Source organism: Onychomys torridus, chromosome 1, assembly GCF_903995425.1.
Source record: "Onychomys torridus chromosome 1, mOncTor1.1, whole genome shotgun sequence".
Taxonomy (NCBI): Eukaryota; Metazoa; Chordata; class Mammalia; order Rodentia; family Cricetidae; genus Onychomys; species Onychomys torridus.
The window spans coordinates 123,618,114-123,634,549 of record NC_050443.1 but is presented as its reverse complement, the minus strand read 5'-3'; the positions used below and the strand labels follow the sequence as shown (position 1 = coordinate 123,634,549).

Genomic DNA, 16,436 nt, shown 5'->3' with positions numbered 1-16,436 from the left:
TGCTTTTGACTGGTTTGAACAAAGCAGATTTAACTGATGAGTGACACGCTCCCTGGAGAGAACTACCAACAGGCCTAAGGCTGAGTTGTCCAAACAGACCCTAGGCCAATGTATAGAGAACACCAGATAGCGGTCAACAGATCCCAGGCAAGTCACTCATCTAGAGTTTTGGGTTTGATGAAACAGTTACATGTAAGCAAGGCTGGCCTCCAACTTTTTAAACTCCTGATATTCCTATCTCCCCCCCTCCCCCAGCGGTGGGATAAGCACATACCATTAGGCCCAGCTTTACTTTTTTTTTTTGGTTTTTCAAACAGGGTTTCTCTGTGTAACAGTCCTAGGTGTCCTGGAACTCACTGTGTAGACCAGGCTGGCCTCAAACTCAGAGATCTGCCTGCCTCTGCCTCCCCATGCTGGGCTTCAGCTTTACTTCTCTAGGAAGAGAAAGTGCCACATAATCTCCACCATTCTGTTGGGTGAGAATGGTTAGGCCTGCCAGGGTTTAACTTAGGGGACAAGTTTTTGTAGTACACTCAACAATGATTTGAATATCTGTGGTCACAGACATACATATCTGACACATCCACATATCCATGAGGGGCCTGCAACACAAAGAGTTAATTTTGCTGCATTCATGACTCTTGGTGAAAGACTGGGCGTGGCAAAGGAATCGAATGACTAGAACTGGATTTGAGGATTATTGATGGCAGTCAGCCAGCCAGCCAGTTTCTAGACACTTGGCACTCAACCGGGTCAACCAAACAGAAGCTAGTAGAAAATGACCAAATGGGTTTTTAAAGGTCAAACAAAAGGACCCGTACGTACTCAATACTGAAAGCCAAGCACTTGTGCAATAATGGCAAAGGGATAGCTACACTTCTCTATTAGGTCTCAGTACATAAAAATCTATGTATTTTTAATCTAAGATGAAATATTTAAACTTAAAAGGAATAAGGAACGCCAGGCAGAGTGGCAGATGTCTTTAATCCCAGCACTCGGGAGGCAGAGACTGGATTTCTGTGAGTCTGAGACCAGCCTGGTCTACAGAGTGAGTTCCAGGACAGCCAGAGATTCAGTGGAGAAGGCGGGGGGGGGGGGGGGGGGGGGGGGGGGACACCCCCACGATGGCTCCGACAGGGAGTGAGGAACCAGGCATGGTGGGGTATATAATCCAGCACTTTGGGAGGTAGAGGCAGGATCCTGGGTGATTCAAGGCCAGGCTCCAATACCTAGGAAGTTCAAGACCACTTTGCCTACAAGAGACCCTATCTTTCAACAGGGGAGCAATTCTTTCTACTTCACACTTAATTTTGGAGCCACGCCTCCAGACACTGGCCAGTAACACAGGTCCACGAAGGAAGGCTTCAGAACCTCAGGAGATGAGTGGGTGACTGCTACCTTCCATCAACACATACCCACTCCTGTCTCCCTCTCCCTCACTTCGGGAGACAGTGTCTCAGCATGCAGCCCTGGCTGGCCTGAATCTCGCTATGTAGGCCAAACTGGCCTGGAACTCGGAGACCCGCCTGCCTCGGCCTCCCAAGTGCCAAAGGAGTATTTCTGGTGGGGGAAGGGGTTGTAGTCAAACAACAGACTAGAGGCACGGCAAGGCAAAGTTAACCGGTGATCCCCCCCCCCTCCGCCGTCTTTCTAAAGCCCAGCCACAACATCCCTTTTTCATTCAAGGCCTTCATAAGGAAACGGCTTCCTAGACACATCTATTTTGAGCTTCCGTACAGAATGTACTTGTGTGACTGCATAGCATTGTTCTCCCGCAAGGGACCGGAGCCATCCCAGCATACATCTTCCCAAAGCTCTCCCGAAGGCCGCCTGCCGCGCTCCAGGACGCGCTGCGGACCCGCGGCGCTCACCTCCATCCCGGCCGCCGCCCCGCCCCGCCCCGCCCCCCGTCCCCCCGCTCCCCGCGCCCCGCGCCGCGCCGCAGCCACCGACCTGATGACACTGATGTGGAACTGGTCCTCGCGAAGGCCCCGCCAGGCACCGGGCAGAAACTCCTTGCACCACAGGTAGGCCCTGCGCCGCGTCCGGGGCTCAGGTTGTTCGTCCGCTAGCGGCGGCGATGGCGGCGGGGGCAGCGGCAGGGGAGGCGACGGCGGCGGGAGCAGCGCGAGAGGCTGGGTCCGGCCACCAAGCTGCTTGGGCTCCAGCTCGACTGCGGCATCGCGCTGCTGCCCCACGCCGGGCGCCGGGGCAGCGTTGCCGCCGCAGCTCAGCAGCAGCCCGAGCGGCGACGGCTCCGCCTCGCCCCCGGTGCAGAACTTGGTTTTCATGCCGGACAGACGGCCGAGAAGGCGCGGACGGCAGCAGCGCGAGAGGGCGACGCTCAGGGTCCGGCTGGATGCCCGCCTCGGGGGGCCGGGCGCGGGAAATGGCTCGCCGGCTTCGCTGGCTGGCCGGGCGGCGGTTGTGGGAGCGCGCGGGGAGGCGGCGGCGGCGGCGACGGTGGCGAGAGGCGGCAATGGATGGCGGGCAGCGGTGGCGAGAGACGAGCGCGGAAGGCTGACGGCGGGCGACTGCTGTAGTGGGCCGCGGCGCTCGCTCCTTTACAGCGCCGCACGCGGAGCGCCAAGCGTCACCGCCCGCCCCCGCGCTCACCGCTGATTGGACGCTGCGGCGCATCACAACCGCCACCGCCCTCGCCACGTCGCTCTCCCATTGGCTGCGGCACAGCCCCTCCTCGCCTCAGGCGGTGAGCCCACGGAGAGGGAGGGGCCCGCGCGCCAGGGGCGGGGCCTGGTGCCGGGGTCCCGGGGGTCCCGGAAAGACCAGCCATCTCGTGTGTCAGCGCTCGCAAGGCGGCGTCTTTGCTGACTCCGGCCTCCCAAGGCAGGAGAGGAGGAGAAGCCTCTGCAGCTTTGGCAGACTCTAGAGTGGGCCTTGAGAGGGACCCTTTCCTTAGACGCCCCCGCGTCTGAAAGCGGTGACTTCAGAGGACCCGGGGGCTTTACAGGGGCTGGCAGGAAACTGGTGTCTGGAGGCTGTCTGCTTTTTCCGCGTGACCTTGGGGCAAGACAGCTCCTGGAGGAGCTCTGTGGGTGTGTTTTTACAACACTTCCCAGGAGCTGTGCGAGATGCATCCTCGCCAGCTCCAACTCAGGGCCGGAGGCATTACTTTACGCGGTTCAGATATCAAAAGGGAGGTGACTGAGTCAAGGCCATACACACCATTTGCCAACTTGGAAGCACTCCCGGTTTCCGAAGCTACACGCCTGCAGCCTCAGTTTCCCTGTCCGTGGTGCTGAGGATGTCGGCCAGATCTCAGAGAACGTCTTCCCAACAGCCTGGCCTGGGCAGCCGCCAGGATTAACATACAAAGGTGCTTGCTTCGCGATTCCTGGCTTTGAGGACGCTGTCATCTGCCTCCCCCGCCACCTCTCCTCTACCGGATGTCCAATCGTGTGACCGTGACTAATGTACCTTTGCCGTAGGGCATGGAGGGGGGCCAAGGCCCCTTCTCTGAATACCCACACATTGCCTCATTCTTTGGCCTTCTTGTTCACTTCTTCCAGGAAGTAATTTGAAGTGTAGAAAATATAAACTACAGGTCTGTGTGGTGGGACATAACTGGGAAAAAAGATTTCCCCAACTGCCAGAGGTCTAGGAAATCCAGAGCCCAGCATGCAGAAAATGGCTTTTTATGTAGGGTTTCACAGTCTTCAAAAAGAGTGGGTACTTATCTGAACGTGCTTCCCCCCCACAAATAAAAGATCTTATTGTACAAAAGAGTGCAAATGATCTGGGCATAGTGGCACACACTTTAATGTCAGCTCTTAAGAGGCAGAAGCAAGATGATCTCTGTAAGTACCAGGACAGCCAGAGTTACATAGCCAGACCCTGTATTTAAAAGAAAAAAGAAAAACAAGCAAATGAAAGGAGACTTTGGCAGGCCTGAGGTTGAACTCGGGAGAAGTAGGGGAAAAAGGAAGCCTGGCCGAGTTTGAAGTGGGAGCTCCACTAGCTGCTAGGAAGGCTGAGAAATCAAGGTCTCCATTCAGGAAGGCATTTAGATAAGGGAGCCAAGGACTTTGAAAACACCAGCCCCTGTGGATGGAGGTGGAGCCTTGTCACTGGCCAGCTCAGGTGACTGACTGGCCCTTTGTCCTCACACCAATCTCCATAATCTCAGAGGAATGTTGGAAAGCTGGCTGAGGAGAAGCCGCTCCAGAAGAAAGGAGAGCTCTGTAATTTGAAGTAACTTTCTCTCTGACCTCTGCTGGTTTAGACTATGAGAACCCACAGGCGCCTTCTGTGGCAGTAAGAGGTCTCCCCAGTAAAAGGGTTGGAAAGGTTCCCAGGACTCAAAGCTTGCGAAGTCCATGAACTTGGAGTGTGGGATAGATCGGAGGGCTGTGGGATTCATGGAGCTGAGATGGCACAGTAGAGACACCAGCACAGTTTGAAGCTACCTCAAGCTTGGCTTTTCCCTCTAGCAGCGTAAGTCCTTGATGTTAATTTAAGGCAAACCACTGGACAGTCCTTGGTAGTCAAAGTATAACATGGCTGTAAGGCCCATTTTGGTGGCACAGGCCTGGAATCCCAGCACATGGGAGGCAGAAGCAAGAGAATCAAGAGTTCAAGGCCATCTTTAGCTATATAATGAATTTGAGGCCAGCCTGGGCAAAATGAAACCCTGTGTCAAAACAAAAAGAATGGCTGTATAATTACAGATAGCCTGGCTGGGAGTGGTGGCATAGGTAGGCATGTAACTCTAAAGCTTGGTAGAGTGAGAGATTGAGATTGAATGATTCTTTCTAGTTTGAGGCCAGTCTGGGCCACATACAAATTCCAGCCAGAGGAAGACATTAGGACACACACACACACACACACACACACACACACACACACACAAGCTGGGAGGACCTTATAAAATTGCCATAATGGAGTTTATCACTTGGATATTAGCTTTTTTATTTTGGTTTTTCAAGACAGGGTTTCTCTGTGTAGCTTTGCGCCTTTCCTGGAACTCACTTGGTAGCCCAGGCTGGCCTCAAACTCACAGAGATCTGCCTGGTTCTGCCTCCTGAGTGCTGGGATTAAAGGCGTGCGCCACCACTGCCTGGCAATATTAGCTTTTAAACTAAGAAAAAGGCTGAGCAGTGATGACACATGCCATTTAATCCAGCTCTCGGCAAATCTCTGAGTCTGAGGCCAGCCTGTTCTATAGAGCAAGTTCCAGGATGGTCAGAGCTACACAGAGAAACCCTGCCTCCAAAAACAAAAACAAAAAAGAAAAAGAGAAAAAAAAAAAGATGCTGGAGAGATGGCTCAGTAGTTAACAGAGTTGGTTGCTTTTCTAGAGGACCCAGGTTCAATTCCCAGCACCCACATGGCAGTTCACAACTATCTTTAACTCAGTTCCAGGGGATCTGGTGCCTGATTCTTGCCTCTGAGGGCACCAGGCATGAACCAAGTGCATTTATTTGCAGGCAAAGCACTCATACACAGGAAATAAAAATAAACTTAAAATTTTAATTTTTTTAAAGAAAAATAAACTGCAATTCAGCTTTGAAATCTCCATCTAGTAGGTCAAGAAATGGAAGCTCAGAGTAGCTAATAACTAGCCAAGTCTGGGGAGATTGCTCAACTGCTCAGTTTTTTTTTTTTGTTGTTGTTGTTGTTTGTTTGTTTGTTTTTTCCAGTTTTTCAAGACAGGGTTTCTCTGTAACAGCTCTCTGGCTGTCTTGGTATTCACTCTGTAGACCAGGCTGACCTTGAACTCACAGAGATCTGCCAGCTTCTGCCCCTCCTCCCAATGCTGGGATTGAAGGCATGCACAGCATAAGTGCTTTTTGTACAAGCATGAAGACAGGAGCTCCATCCCCAAAAGAACATTGAAACAAAAAGCTGGGTGTGGTGGCATGAGTTTAGATTATAATCCCAGTGCTGGGGTGGCAGACTCAGGTGGATTCCTGGGGCTCACCAGCAGCCAACCTAGCCAAAATTTGTTCAGTTCCAAGCCAGGGAGAGACCCTGTCTCAAAAAACAAGGTGGACAGTGAAAGGTTCCCATACCCCAATATTAAATCTCTCCGACTATGCAGTATGCCAAATCAAGCGGAATTAAAAATAAAAGACCAAGTTTATTGAGCAAAACGCTCCCCAGTGACCTTTCAGGCCCCCCAGAGATGAGACCAGGAGAGGAGATGGCCTCTCTCAAGTAGGCAATTTAAATACCCTGTAGGCTAGGGCTTGAACAGCTCCAGGGGAGGGCTTTCTTGGTGGGTTTTCTGAGAGGGGCGGGGTTTGGAAAGGGGAGGAGTGGGACCGAGGCGGAGCTTCCAGCTGAACAAACAGCACTCAGGAATATCACCTGAGGTTGTCTCCTGATCTCTACACACACACATGCACCCGTATGAGGACACTCCCACATGAGCACAAACCACCACCACCACCACCACCACCACCACCACCACCACCACCCACACACACACCACACAAAACTCACCCAAAACCACACAGGTAGAAAATGATAGCCTGGATCTGAACTTAGGCAGTGTGGATACAGAGTCAAGTCAATGCCACTTCAAGCAGCTTCTACCCTCTGTCATTCCAGGCTTTCCAATTCGAGAGAGAAAGAGAGAGAGAGAGAGAGAGAGAGAGAGAGAGAGAGAGAGAGAATGAATATCTGATTGCTCCAGCTCCAGCTCCTCTATGCATGTCCTATCATGGTATGTGTGGCTAGACCAACACTCAGTGCCCTTGAGTCAGTGCCCGGCCTAGTCCAATCAACTAGCACCAAGTGGCTGGTACCAGCTTCGCTTGCCTGAACAGCGTGGACTGGCTGCAGGACAGGTGTCTACTGCCAGCACCTGGGGCGATTCTGAATTTAGGAGGAGCTTCTGTAACAGACCTGTGCCACACACAAATCCCTACTTTGAAGAAGGCCAGTGTGACCCAAGCACACCCTGTCACAAGCACACCCTGGAGGTACACCCTGCCCCCTTTCTAGAGCCTGCATATCACAACAAAGGAGAGGTACAGACTTGGAGTCTGGCAGCCTGATACAAATCTTGCCATTTTTACTTCTTTGGCATCTGCCTTCAGCAGGCCTTGTCTGAGCCTTTTCATTGTCTATCAAATGGCTATAAGAGCTCATGACAAGGATGAAGGGTTGTAGTGAATTTTCTTGTTAAAAGCATGAACAAGTCATTTGGGAAGAAGAATATTTAATTAAGAAAAGGCCTTTATGAAATTGGCCTGTAAGCATGTCTATAGGTCATTTTCTTGATTAATGATTGGTGTCACAGGGTTCAGCCCGCTCTAGACCCTGCCACCCCTAAAGGAGATGATCCTGGGTTGTATATAAAATGAGCTGAGCAAGTCATGAGGAGCAAGCAAGCCAGTAAGCAGCACTCCTCCATGGTCCACTTTCTCAGTGATGGAGAGAAACCTGAGAGCTGTAAAATGGAAAAAACAAAACAAAACACCTTTCCTCTAAGTTGCTTGTGATCATGGTGTTATCACTCCAATAGACACCTTAATGCATCCTTAGCATTGGAGTGGTCAGTTCCACCTGAACTTGACATACTTTAACACTGAAAGAATGGGCTTGCATGAAAAGGTAGCTATGTCCACAGACACTGGGAAGAGTCCCTGGGGCACATTTGGGGACCTTTGAAAGGCTGAGAAGGCATTCACCTGGCAGTCAGAACATTCCAGAGATTACAGCAACATCTTTAAGCATGCTCATAGCCCTTGAGCTGAAAACTCCGTACCCAAGGAAAAATGTTATCTGGGCCAGGGAAATGACTCAGTAGGTAAAATCATTTGCAACCAATCCTGAAGACCTGAGTTCTGTCCCAGGAACTCACAGTGGAAGGAGGGGACCAGCTCCCAAAGTTACCTTCTGACTCTCTCACATGTATACATGCCACATGCACACTAATAAAAAGAATTTTTATTAAGACATTTTATTAATCATTTTACATACCAATCACAGATACCCCTCTTCCCTCCTCCAGCCCCCCCTCCCCTAAAAAAAAAAAAAACATTTTAAGTTTAAAGAGGCTAGCCATGGTGGTACACACCTTTAATCCCAGGACTCTGGAGGCAGAGGCAAGAAGATCTCTGAGTTCAAAGCTAGCCTGGTTTATAGATTGAGTTCCAAAATAGCCAGGGCTATCCAAAGAGACCTTCTCTCAAAAAAATCAAAAATAAATATAGCCAATGGTGGGTGGCACACACCTTTAATTCTAGCACTCAAGAGGCAGAGACAGGCAGATCTCTGTGAGTTCCAGGACAGCCAGGGCTGTTACACAGAGAAACCCTGTCTCAAAAAATGAAAAGGAGGAGGAGGAGGAGGAAGAGGAGGAGGAGGAAACAAAAAGACACTATTTTAAAAACACAAATGGTTCAGGGGTTAGGAGCACTGGCTGCTCTTCCAGAGGACCTGGGCTCAATTCCCAGCAACCGCATGACAGCTCATAACTGTCTGTAACTCCAGTTCCAGGGGATCTGACACCTTTATACCAATATACATAAAATAAAGTTAAATAAATTAAAAACACACACACACACAAACGGATGAGCGAGGTAACTCAGCAGCCACATGCTGCAGGCACATGTCTCCAAGCCTAACAACCTGAGTTTGAACCCCAGGATTCACAAGATGAAAGGAGAGAATCAACTCCCACAGGTTGTCCCGACCCACATATGCACATGATGACACACATATGCCTCTCCCACAATAAACAAGTAGATTTAAGTAAACATGTATTTTAGAGTTACGAATGAAAAGTTATCAAAAGCAAACTCTCCCATGCATAAAATATCCCATTGCCACATCATCTCTAATTGGCCAGAAGTGAAAAGAACCTAAGAGCCCAGCCCCTGCAGGGTGCTAAGCCACATTAAAGTCGCTTTGTATTAGCAGAGCACAGGGCCACTTTCCACACGTCTCTGTAGCTTCTATGTACCCACCATAGGGCTTGGCAGCATAGGTACAAGGAAACAGATCTCTGGCTCCTGCTCCAATCTAGATGGGCAAACTGCCCACCTTACCCCCTCTCCTCACCCCTTGTTGTTTTTATTATCTTGTCTTCCCACCAGACTGAAGCCTCTGAGAAAGCAAAGGAGCCCTGATGTTTGCCAACCCTTAGCAACACTTGCTGGATGAATAAATCAGTGAATTTCTATGGCTGAGACTCAGTTTCCTCAGCTGTGAAGTAGGGATTAGAACAGCAGGTATGCAGGGTGGTCCAGAGGACCAAACAGAAGGATACTTGCCAAGTGCACAGTGAACACGAAACATTGCTACTGTTATGGACAGTGTAGCAAGTGCCGCCTCCCGCCCAGGGCCAGTGTTCCAAGATGAATAATGAATGCCTTTGTAGCCTCTCATGGCCAAGGGAGACAGTGTTGTGGGAAAGGAGTGGAAGGTACACGGTGTGGTGTGTCGGCCTGCTTACAAAAGTGTCGGTGTCTGCACACAAGTGGCCAGGGCTTGGCAGAAGCTAGGCAAGCTCTAGCTCTGGGAAGAGGTTATTCAAGCTACACGACCTTTTCTTCTGGGACAAAAAGACCAAAGAAGTGTTTCCAGAGTTGTGATGGGTGCTGAATTCTGAAGCCTGGGCAGAAAGTGGGGGATGGGTGTGGTTCACCACTCTGTGACTGTTTCTTCTGTCCCAGACCGAGGGCCAGACAGGAGTTCCTGCTGTCTTGGGGAAGACCAGTACTCTCTAGAACACACAGCTCACCCAAGAGCTTTTCCTCTGCCAGCAACTCCACCTGCAAGGCCCTACTCCCCAGAGAGGTTTTCTGGGAGATGGGGTATGTCTCAGAGTTAGAGTGTTTGTGTAGTCAAGCATTCACAGCCCTGTGTTCTGTTCCCAGCACAGAGTGCCAACATTTTTTTGAAGGCAGAGGCTGAGGTAAGGAATGGCTGAGTCAGCAAAGTGCTACCTGCGTGGAGAACTTGAGTTTGGATCTGTGGCACCCATTTAAAAGGCTAGGTAAAAGGCATGCCAGGAGATAATTCCAGCCAGTGCTTCAGAGATGGAGACAGGAAGATGTCTGGAGCTAGCAATGCAGCCAGCCTAGGTGAACTGGTAAGATCCCAAGTTCAGTGACAGGCCTTATCTCCAAAAAATAAAGTGGAAAGAGATTGAGGAAAACAGCCAATGTTGATCTCTGCACTACACACACACACACACACACACACACACACACACACACACACGCACGCACGCACACACGCACGCACGCACACACGCACTTACTGGAGAGTGAAACTTGCCCAAAGCGGACAGATCCTAGGGACCCACCAAGACTCCTTCAAGGAGCCTTATCTCTGTGCCCTGCATTCCTGGTCCAGCAACACTGGCCAGGCCAGAGAAGCAGAGCCCTGGCCGGGCTGGCAGGTTCACACAGGACCAGGCACAGTGCCAGTTCTGAGCCTTCAAATATTGATGAAAACACAAAGAGGCCAACAGGCTGGAATACCATATGTTCAGGATTGAATTACAGCCCCAGCAAGCAGAGTGACAGGGACCTTTTGCTGGACCCTTTGCTGAGCATTCAGGTCGGGCACCAGTAGCTCTCTGAGCCCAAGTATAGTCTTATTTGGCATCCTTCTGCCATACACACAATCTGGTACCCACAGCTGGGGCCCAGGGCTGACTCAAAGAATACATGTGACACTATGCCCAGAAGTCTATAGGATGGGGCCTTACTCCACTCACACCTCATTTGCATGAATCCCAAGCATAGCATTATGTAGATAAATCTGTCTTTGGAGGCTATACTCCTTCCCATGAGCTGTGTGACTTCTTTTTTGTTTTGTTTGTTTTGAGACAGGGTTTCTCTGTGTAGCCCTAGCCATCCTGGAACTCCCTCTAGACCAGGCTGGCCTAGAACTTAGAGATTCACTGGCCTCTGACTCCTGAGTGCTGGGATTAAAGGCAAATGTTCACCACCATGACCCTGCATGAACTGTGTGACTTTACAAGGAAATCTCTCCTCCAGGTCCCTCCTTGCCTAGGATTCCCTGTCTCTATTTAGCTCTCCACTTCTCTTTTTCTTTTTTGGGGGGTGAGGCAAGTTTTATACGTAGCCCTGACTGACCCTCTACCTTGCAGCAGCTCTTCAGGTTGTGCCTACTGCATATTGGGGTTACAGTCATAACTCTCTGTGCCAAATGTTCCTCAGCACCAGGTAGGAAAACGATGCCTTCCTACCTATAGGCTGTTGGGAACATGCCCTGAGAGGGCTGGGTGCAGATCCAGGGCTCCATGAAGGATAGCAAAGCCCACCAACTTATTTTCTGCAGGATTGTGGCCTGTTAAAGAAGCCCTGAAGCAGTTCATCCCCAATGTCAGCAGAAGTAAAGCCTGTAGAAGCCATGGCCATGTATGTGGCCTTTTAAGAGACCAACCCGTTCATTGAGGTCCTGGCACCTTCAAATGCAGATGAATAAACAGGGTTACAACTGGAGCATGCTAGAAGGGCTTAAACTAAACAAATCAAATGTCTTTTGTTTCATTTCATTTTGATACAGTGTCTTTTTTTTTCTGAGATTTATTTATTTATTATACATACAGTTTTCTGTCTGCATGTGTCCTTGCAGGCCAGAAGAGGGCACCAGATCTCATTACAGGTGGTTGTGAGCCACCATGTGGTTGCTGGGAATTGAACTCAGGACCTCTGGAAGAGCAGTCTATGCTCTTAACCCCTGAGCCATCTCTCCAGCCCTTGATACAGTGTCTTATGTAGCCTGGGCTGGTCTTGTACTCAATATGCAGCTAAGGCTGACCTCGGACCCCAGACCCTCCTGGATCCTGCATCCTGCAGGAGTAAGCCACCAACCCCTGTAAATAGGCAAATGCTTTCCACATATATAAAGGCTGCATGAATGGTAATGGTCTTCGTCCCATCAGCTTAAGATAGTGATGGCTAGCTATGTGTGCCTTCCGTGTATGGCTTGAAGAGCATCTTTCATGCTCAACACTGCTGGATTGGGATTAAGGCAGGCAACATGGAAACAAAAGAAAGTAGCCAGGCATTTCCAGAACAGACTTGATCCTCAGAACAACTGAAGGGGAACTGGGCCACATGGTGGGGGACTGGGGTTTTCTAGGATGAAAAAGCAAGAACTTTGGGGGACTGGAAGAGTCCGTCTTGAAGTCAGTTCCCCTCCAGCCTGGAAGTGGCAGATCCCAGCGGGTGAGGTATGTGGAGTTCCTGACCAGAAGTTCCCACAGGGGCTGTCAGTCACATCAGCTCTCCTGTCCAGAGCTTCTCAGTCAACTCGAGGCTCCTAGGTAATAAATCCTTCAGACACTGCATCTTGGTGGCACTTCAGTTACCTATACTGAGAAATGATGCTGAAAAACTAAATCTGAGGCCCCCTGGGACACATAAGACCCCTACAACAGACCCTGGGCAATAAAGGCAGTCCCTGTACTGGAGGTGAGCCCTGAGTCCTTTAGAGTGATTGCCTGTATCCAATCAGATGTGAATCTACCTAGGATTTTGTTGGCTAAGCTCACCTTACCTTGTAACAGAGCGAGTACACTGTTGAAGACTCAAAGGCCAGTGAGATGGCTCAGTGGATAAATGTAGCTGAAAGTTCTTCTGTGTCTTGCCCAGTCCGCAGCCTCTCAGACCCAAGTAAACACACAGAGGCTTATATTAATTAGAACTGCTTGGCCATTAGCTCAGGCTTACCACTGACTAGCTCTTACATTTAAACTCAGCTTACCTATCTATGTTAATCTATATGTCGCCACATGTTCCATGGCTTTACCTGTGTGCCATTACATGTTGCTCCCTGGACTGCAGGCTGTCATTTCCTGACTCAGCTTTCCTCTTCCCAGAATTCTCCTTGTCTGCTTTTCCTGACTATACTTCCTGCCTGGCTACTGGCCAATCAGCATTTTATTTATCAACCAATCAGAGCAACCATATTCACAGCATATAGAAAATCCCACAGCAGGTAAAGACATTTGCCACCAAGCCAGCTGACCTGAGCTTGGTCCCCCAGAACCTGCATGGTAGAGGGAGAAGACCAACTCCTACAAATTGTCTTTTGACCTTCACATGCACACCATGGTACACACACACACACACACACACACACACACACACACACATTAAATAAATATAATTTCAAAGAAAAAGGTTCCAGGTACCATGAGGTCAAACTGGGAGATGAGACTTCTAGGCTGGGAATGGAAAAAACTGAGTTCAGACACTGGACTCCTCTCTCTTCAGTCAGCCATGGGCCCTACAGTGTCTGACTTCAGCCTGGTGCCCTTGAGATGGTCCTCCCACTGCAGAGGACCCCCTGTACAGATAGGTAAGCTGAGTCTTGGGGTAAGCAGGAGGCAATAATTGCTTACCCAGGATGCCATGGCCCAACCTGGGGATATCTGCTTTCTCAGTCAGCAGCAGGGCTAGACAGTGCAGAGGTTCCTCCATCTTGTTTTCTTGCTGAGGTCATTTCATGTTAATTACACTCTGATCTCCTTGATGGAGAATCCCCTGGAAAATTACCCGATTCTATTCTAGGAACCAAAGGTCAGGATGTCCCAGTTAACTTATCTTAGCTTCTGTTAACCTGCCTGTTTGTGTTGAACCCCTCCAGCTGCCGTGATGCCAGGAAGTGATTTTTGTCTTAAAAAACCCTGTGTGCTAGACATTGGCTTTGGCTACAACTAGGTCCCCGAACCCTTGGGTGTAGTCCCAGCAGGCTGGAATAGAGACTTTTTTTGTTTATTTGTTTGGGTTTTTTTTGTTGTTTTTTTGTTTTTTTGAGACAGGACTTCTCTGTGTAGTTTTGGTGCCTGTCCTGGATCTCGCTTTGTAGACCAAGCTAGCCTCGAACTCTCAGAAATCTGCCTGGCTCCGCCTCTCAAGTGCTGGGATTAAAGGCATGTGCCCAGCCCATCGCAGCCCAGCTGAATAGAGACTTGCAATTGGCTATAAATTGTGTGTGTGTGTGGCCATCTCTGGTGAACTCCCCTGTAACATCCCAAGGACATTTGCCATTGTTGGTTTGGTTGTGGGGAGACTTCTAACCCACTCAAGTCCTGTCCTCAAAAACTCTTCTCTTAGAGTCAAACAAGAAAGCAGACAAAAGAGTCAATGCCATTCCCTCTGTGTGACCTAGGCCAGTCCCTGTAGGGCAGGGAGGGGAAGATGGGCACAGGAAATGGGGGAAGGGAAGGGGTGGCCACATTGGAAGACCTTTCAGTTCAGGGCTGCCCTTCCTTTCTGGGTTTCACTCTCAAAGCTGAATTCCAAAGCCAGCAGGATGGCAGAGGGGAGGAATCCGGCCCAACCGGATTCCAGTTCCCTGCAGGCTACTCTGACTGGTGAATGGTAGAATGGACACTGAAGAACTGGAGATGCTGGAGGGGGTGGGTGGGGAGATGGGGGTGGAGGGGTTGTGAAGGGCAGAGTCAGATTGAGTGGTTTAAGGACCCAGTTGGGGGAGGGACTAACGGTGGGCCTTTGCTGTTAGAGTATGTGTTTACAAGGCTGGTGAGGTCAGCGGTTTGTTTTATTGGGGCAAAGCTTCCTGCAATGTCTCCTAGCCAGCCCTCTCCCCCAGGCCCTAGCACTCTTGCGGTGACCCTAATCACACCCCTGCTGACCACCTCCAGTCCCTCTTCCTTTCTCAGTACCTAAGCATTGTAAGTGCCCAAAGAATAAAATGAACTGGGTGCTGTGGTGCATAATTACCAAAGGATCCCTGCTGTTTCCAGACTGGAGGATCAGGAACTCAAGGTTATCCTCCAGGCTGCACCCAGACTATTGACTTGATACCCTAAGCTACACTCTTCCACGGAGCCCCACTACTATGCCTGGCAGTGCTCACCTCCAGAGGTACCCCCAGGCCTGATGTTGTTTCAAGCTCCCCTCCCTGCCCTTCGATCTTGGTTCTCTCCTCCAGGTCTCTCCGCAGCTAGGATTCTCTGACCCTTTTCAACTCTCCACTTCTTTTTTTTCTTTTCGGGGGCATGGGTGGATGAGGAGGGATGGGACAGTTTTGTATGTATCCCTGCCTGACCTTGCAGCAGGTCTCCAGCTCGTGACTACAGAATACTGGGATTACAGGTTTGCACCCCCACACTGTCTCCGTTTATCCCCCTCACATCCTTATTCCATTCTGAAAAACACTGTTGTCCTTCCCGGATAAGATGCTGTGGGGACTTCTCTGTGGGTGCATTTCTCCTTTCTGAGCCTACCAGAAGACAGCCCCTTTCCCAGCCTGCAGGGAACTAGACATACATACACATGTGGCTCTGCTATGTGGGTCAACTTCTCTCTCCTGGCAGATACCTCTGCCCTCTTGAATCTAACTAGTGTCAGCAGAGATTGAAGGTATAGCTCGGTACTAGAGTGCTTGTCTAGCATGCACGCATGAGACCCTGTGTTTGATGGCAAGGACCAGTGAGGGTGGTAAAGGAGGGACCTAAGAGTTGCCAGCCCAGAAAACCCAGAGCCCACGGTCCCTGTCCACCATCTGAATGGACTAATGGAGAGAGGTGACATAAGTCATTTCAGGCCCAAGAGCTGTTGTGCTTCCCCTAATTCCTTCCCTTCCTAGGTGGCCTAGGCAGCTACAAGATGAAAGGGATGAGCATCATGATGAGGAACCTCATGGAGTCACCACGTGGAGGAGAGGTACCTGGCCAGGAGCGTCCAGGAATTCTGGGTGAGCCAAAGCAGAGGTCTGTGGAATTCAGCCACTAACATTGGGGCTCCTTGTTACAGTTGCACCAGCTGACCCATCCCCACCGACACAGGATTCTTTCCTCTGCCACGCCCACCTCCCGTGGTGATGAACGTGGTGAACTGTCTGCTTTCTTCTCTGCCTTCAACTGAAGAAGACAGGAAACAGAAAATGGCTAGGCAGTCTACAGACAGGGACCCTGAAAGTGAGCGGTTTTGTTCTTGACCTTAGGGAAAAAGCAGGAAATGTCCTTATTTCTCTGGCCAGGAATGCTAAAAGGAAGCCCTGGTTGCTCAACTAAGTGAGTATTCTGCCTGGAGGCTTTAAACAAAAGGTGTGATTCAAAGTGCAGTCCCTGGGTGTACAGCTTCGGAATTGAGTCTCTAAATTGTCGTGGTGGAAATAGATTATATATTTTCCCCAACTTCAGCCCATCTCCTAAGGTCTCTTCTCTAGGGGAGGGGGTGTTGTTAGTCTTGGAGATCACTGACAATGAATAACAGGGTTCTGTAGAGGTCCATTAAGGGAAAGATGTTTCCCCCAGGTCAAAAGAATGGAATCAGCCCAGCCATAGTGGTGCACGCCTTTAATCCCAGCACTCAGGAGGCAGAGTCAGGCGGATCTCTGAGTTCGAGGCCAGCCTGGGCTACAAAAGTGGACAGCCAGGGCTGTTACACAGAGAAACCTTGTCTTAAAAAAAAAAAAAGGAATCTACTACCTCTGGCCCTGTGTAGAACTAG

General features: G+C 50.1%; 1 protein-coding gene and 1 long non-coding RNA gene across 4 annotated transcripts in view; one reads left to right on the top strand and one right to left on the bottom strand.

Moving 5' to 3' along the window:
- The window catches only part of Chka (choline kinase alpha), a 48,763-nt gene extending 46,190 nt beyond the window's left edge, over nt 1–2,573 (bottom strand). For all 3 annotated transcript variants that reach the window (XM_036200792.1, XM_036200774.1, XM_036200785.1), the window contains exon 1: nt 1,954–2,573. In XM_036200792.1, coding sequence (XP_036056685.1) covers nt 1,954–2,291 — 338 coding nt within the window. In that variant the 5' untranslated portion in view covers nt 2,292–2,573. The remainder of the gene's footprint in view (nt 1–1,953) is intronic.
- Nucleotides 1,941–16,195, top strand: LOC118592108. The gene is made up of 3 exons (XR_004946049.1): nt 1,941–2,027; nt 15,571–15,647; nt 15,738–16,195. It is a non-coding gene; the product is annotated as an uncharacterized LOC118592108 (long non-coding RNA).
- Nucleotides 16,196–16,436: the final 241 nt, after the last annotated feature.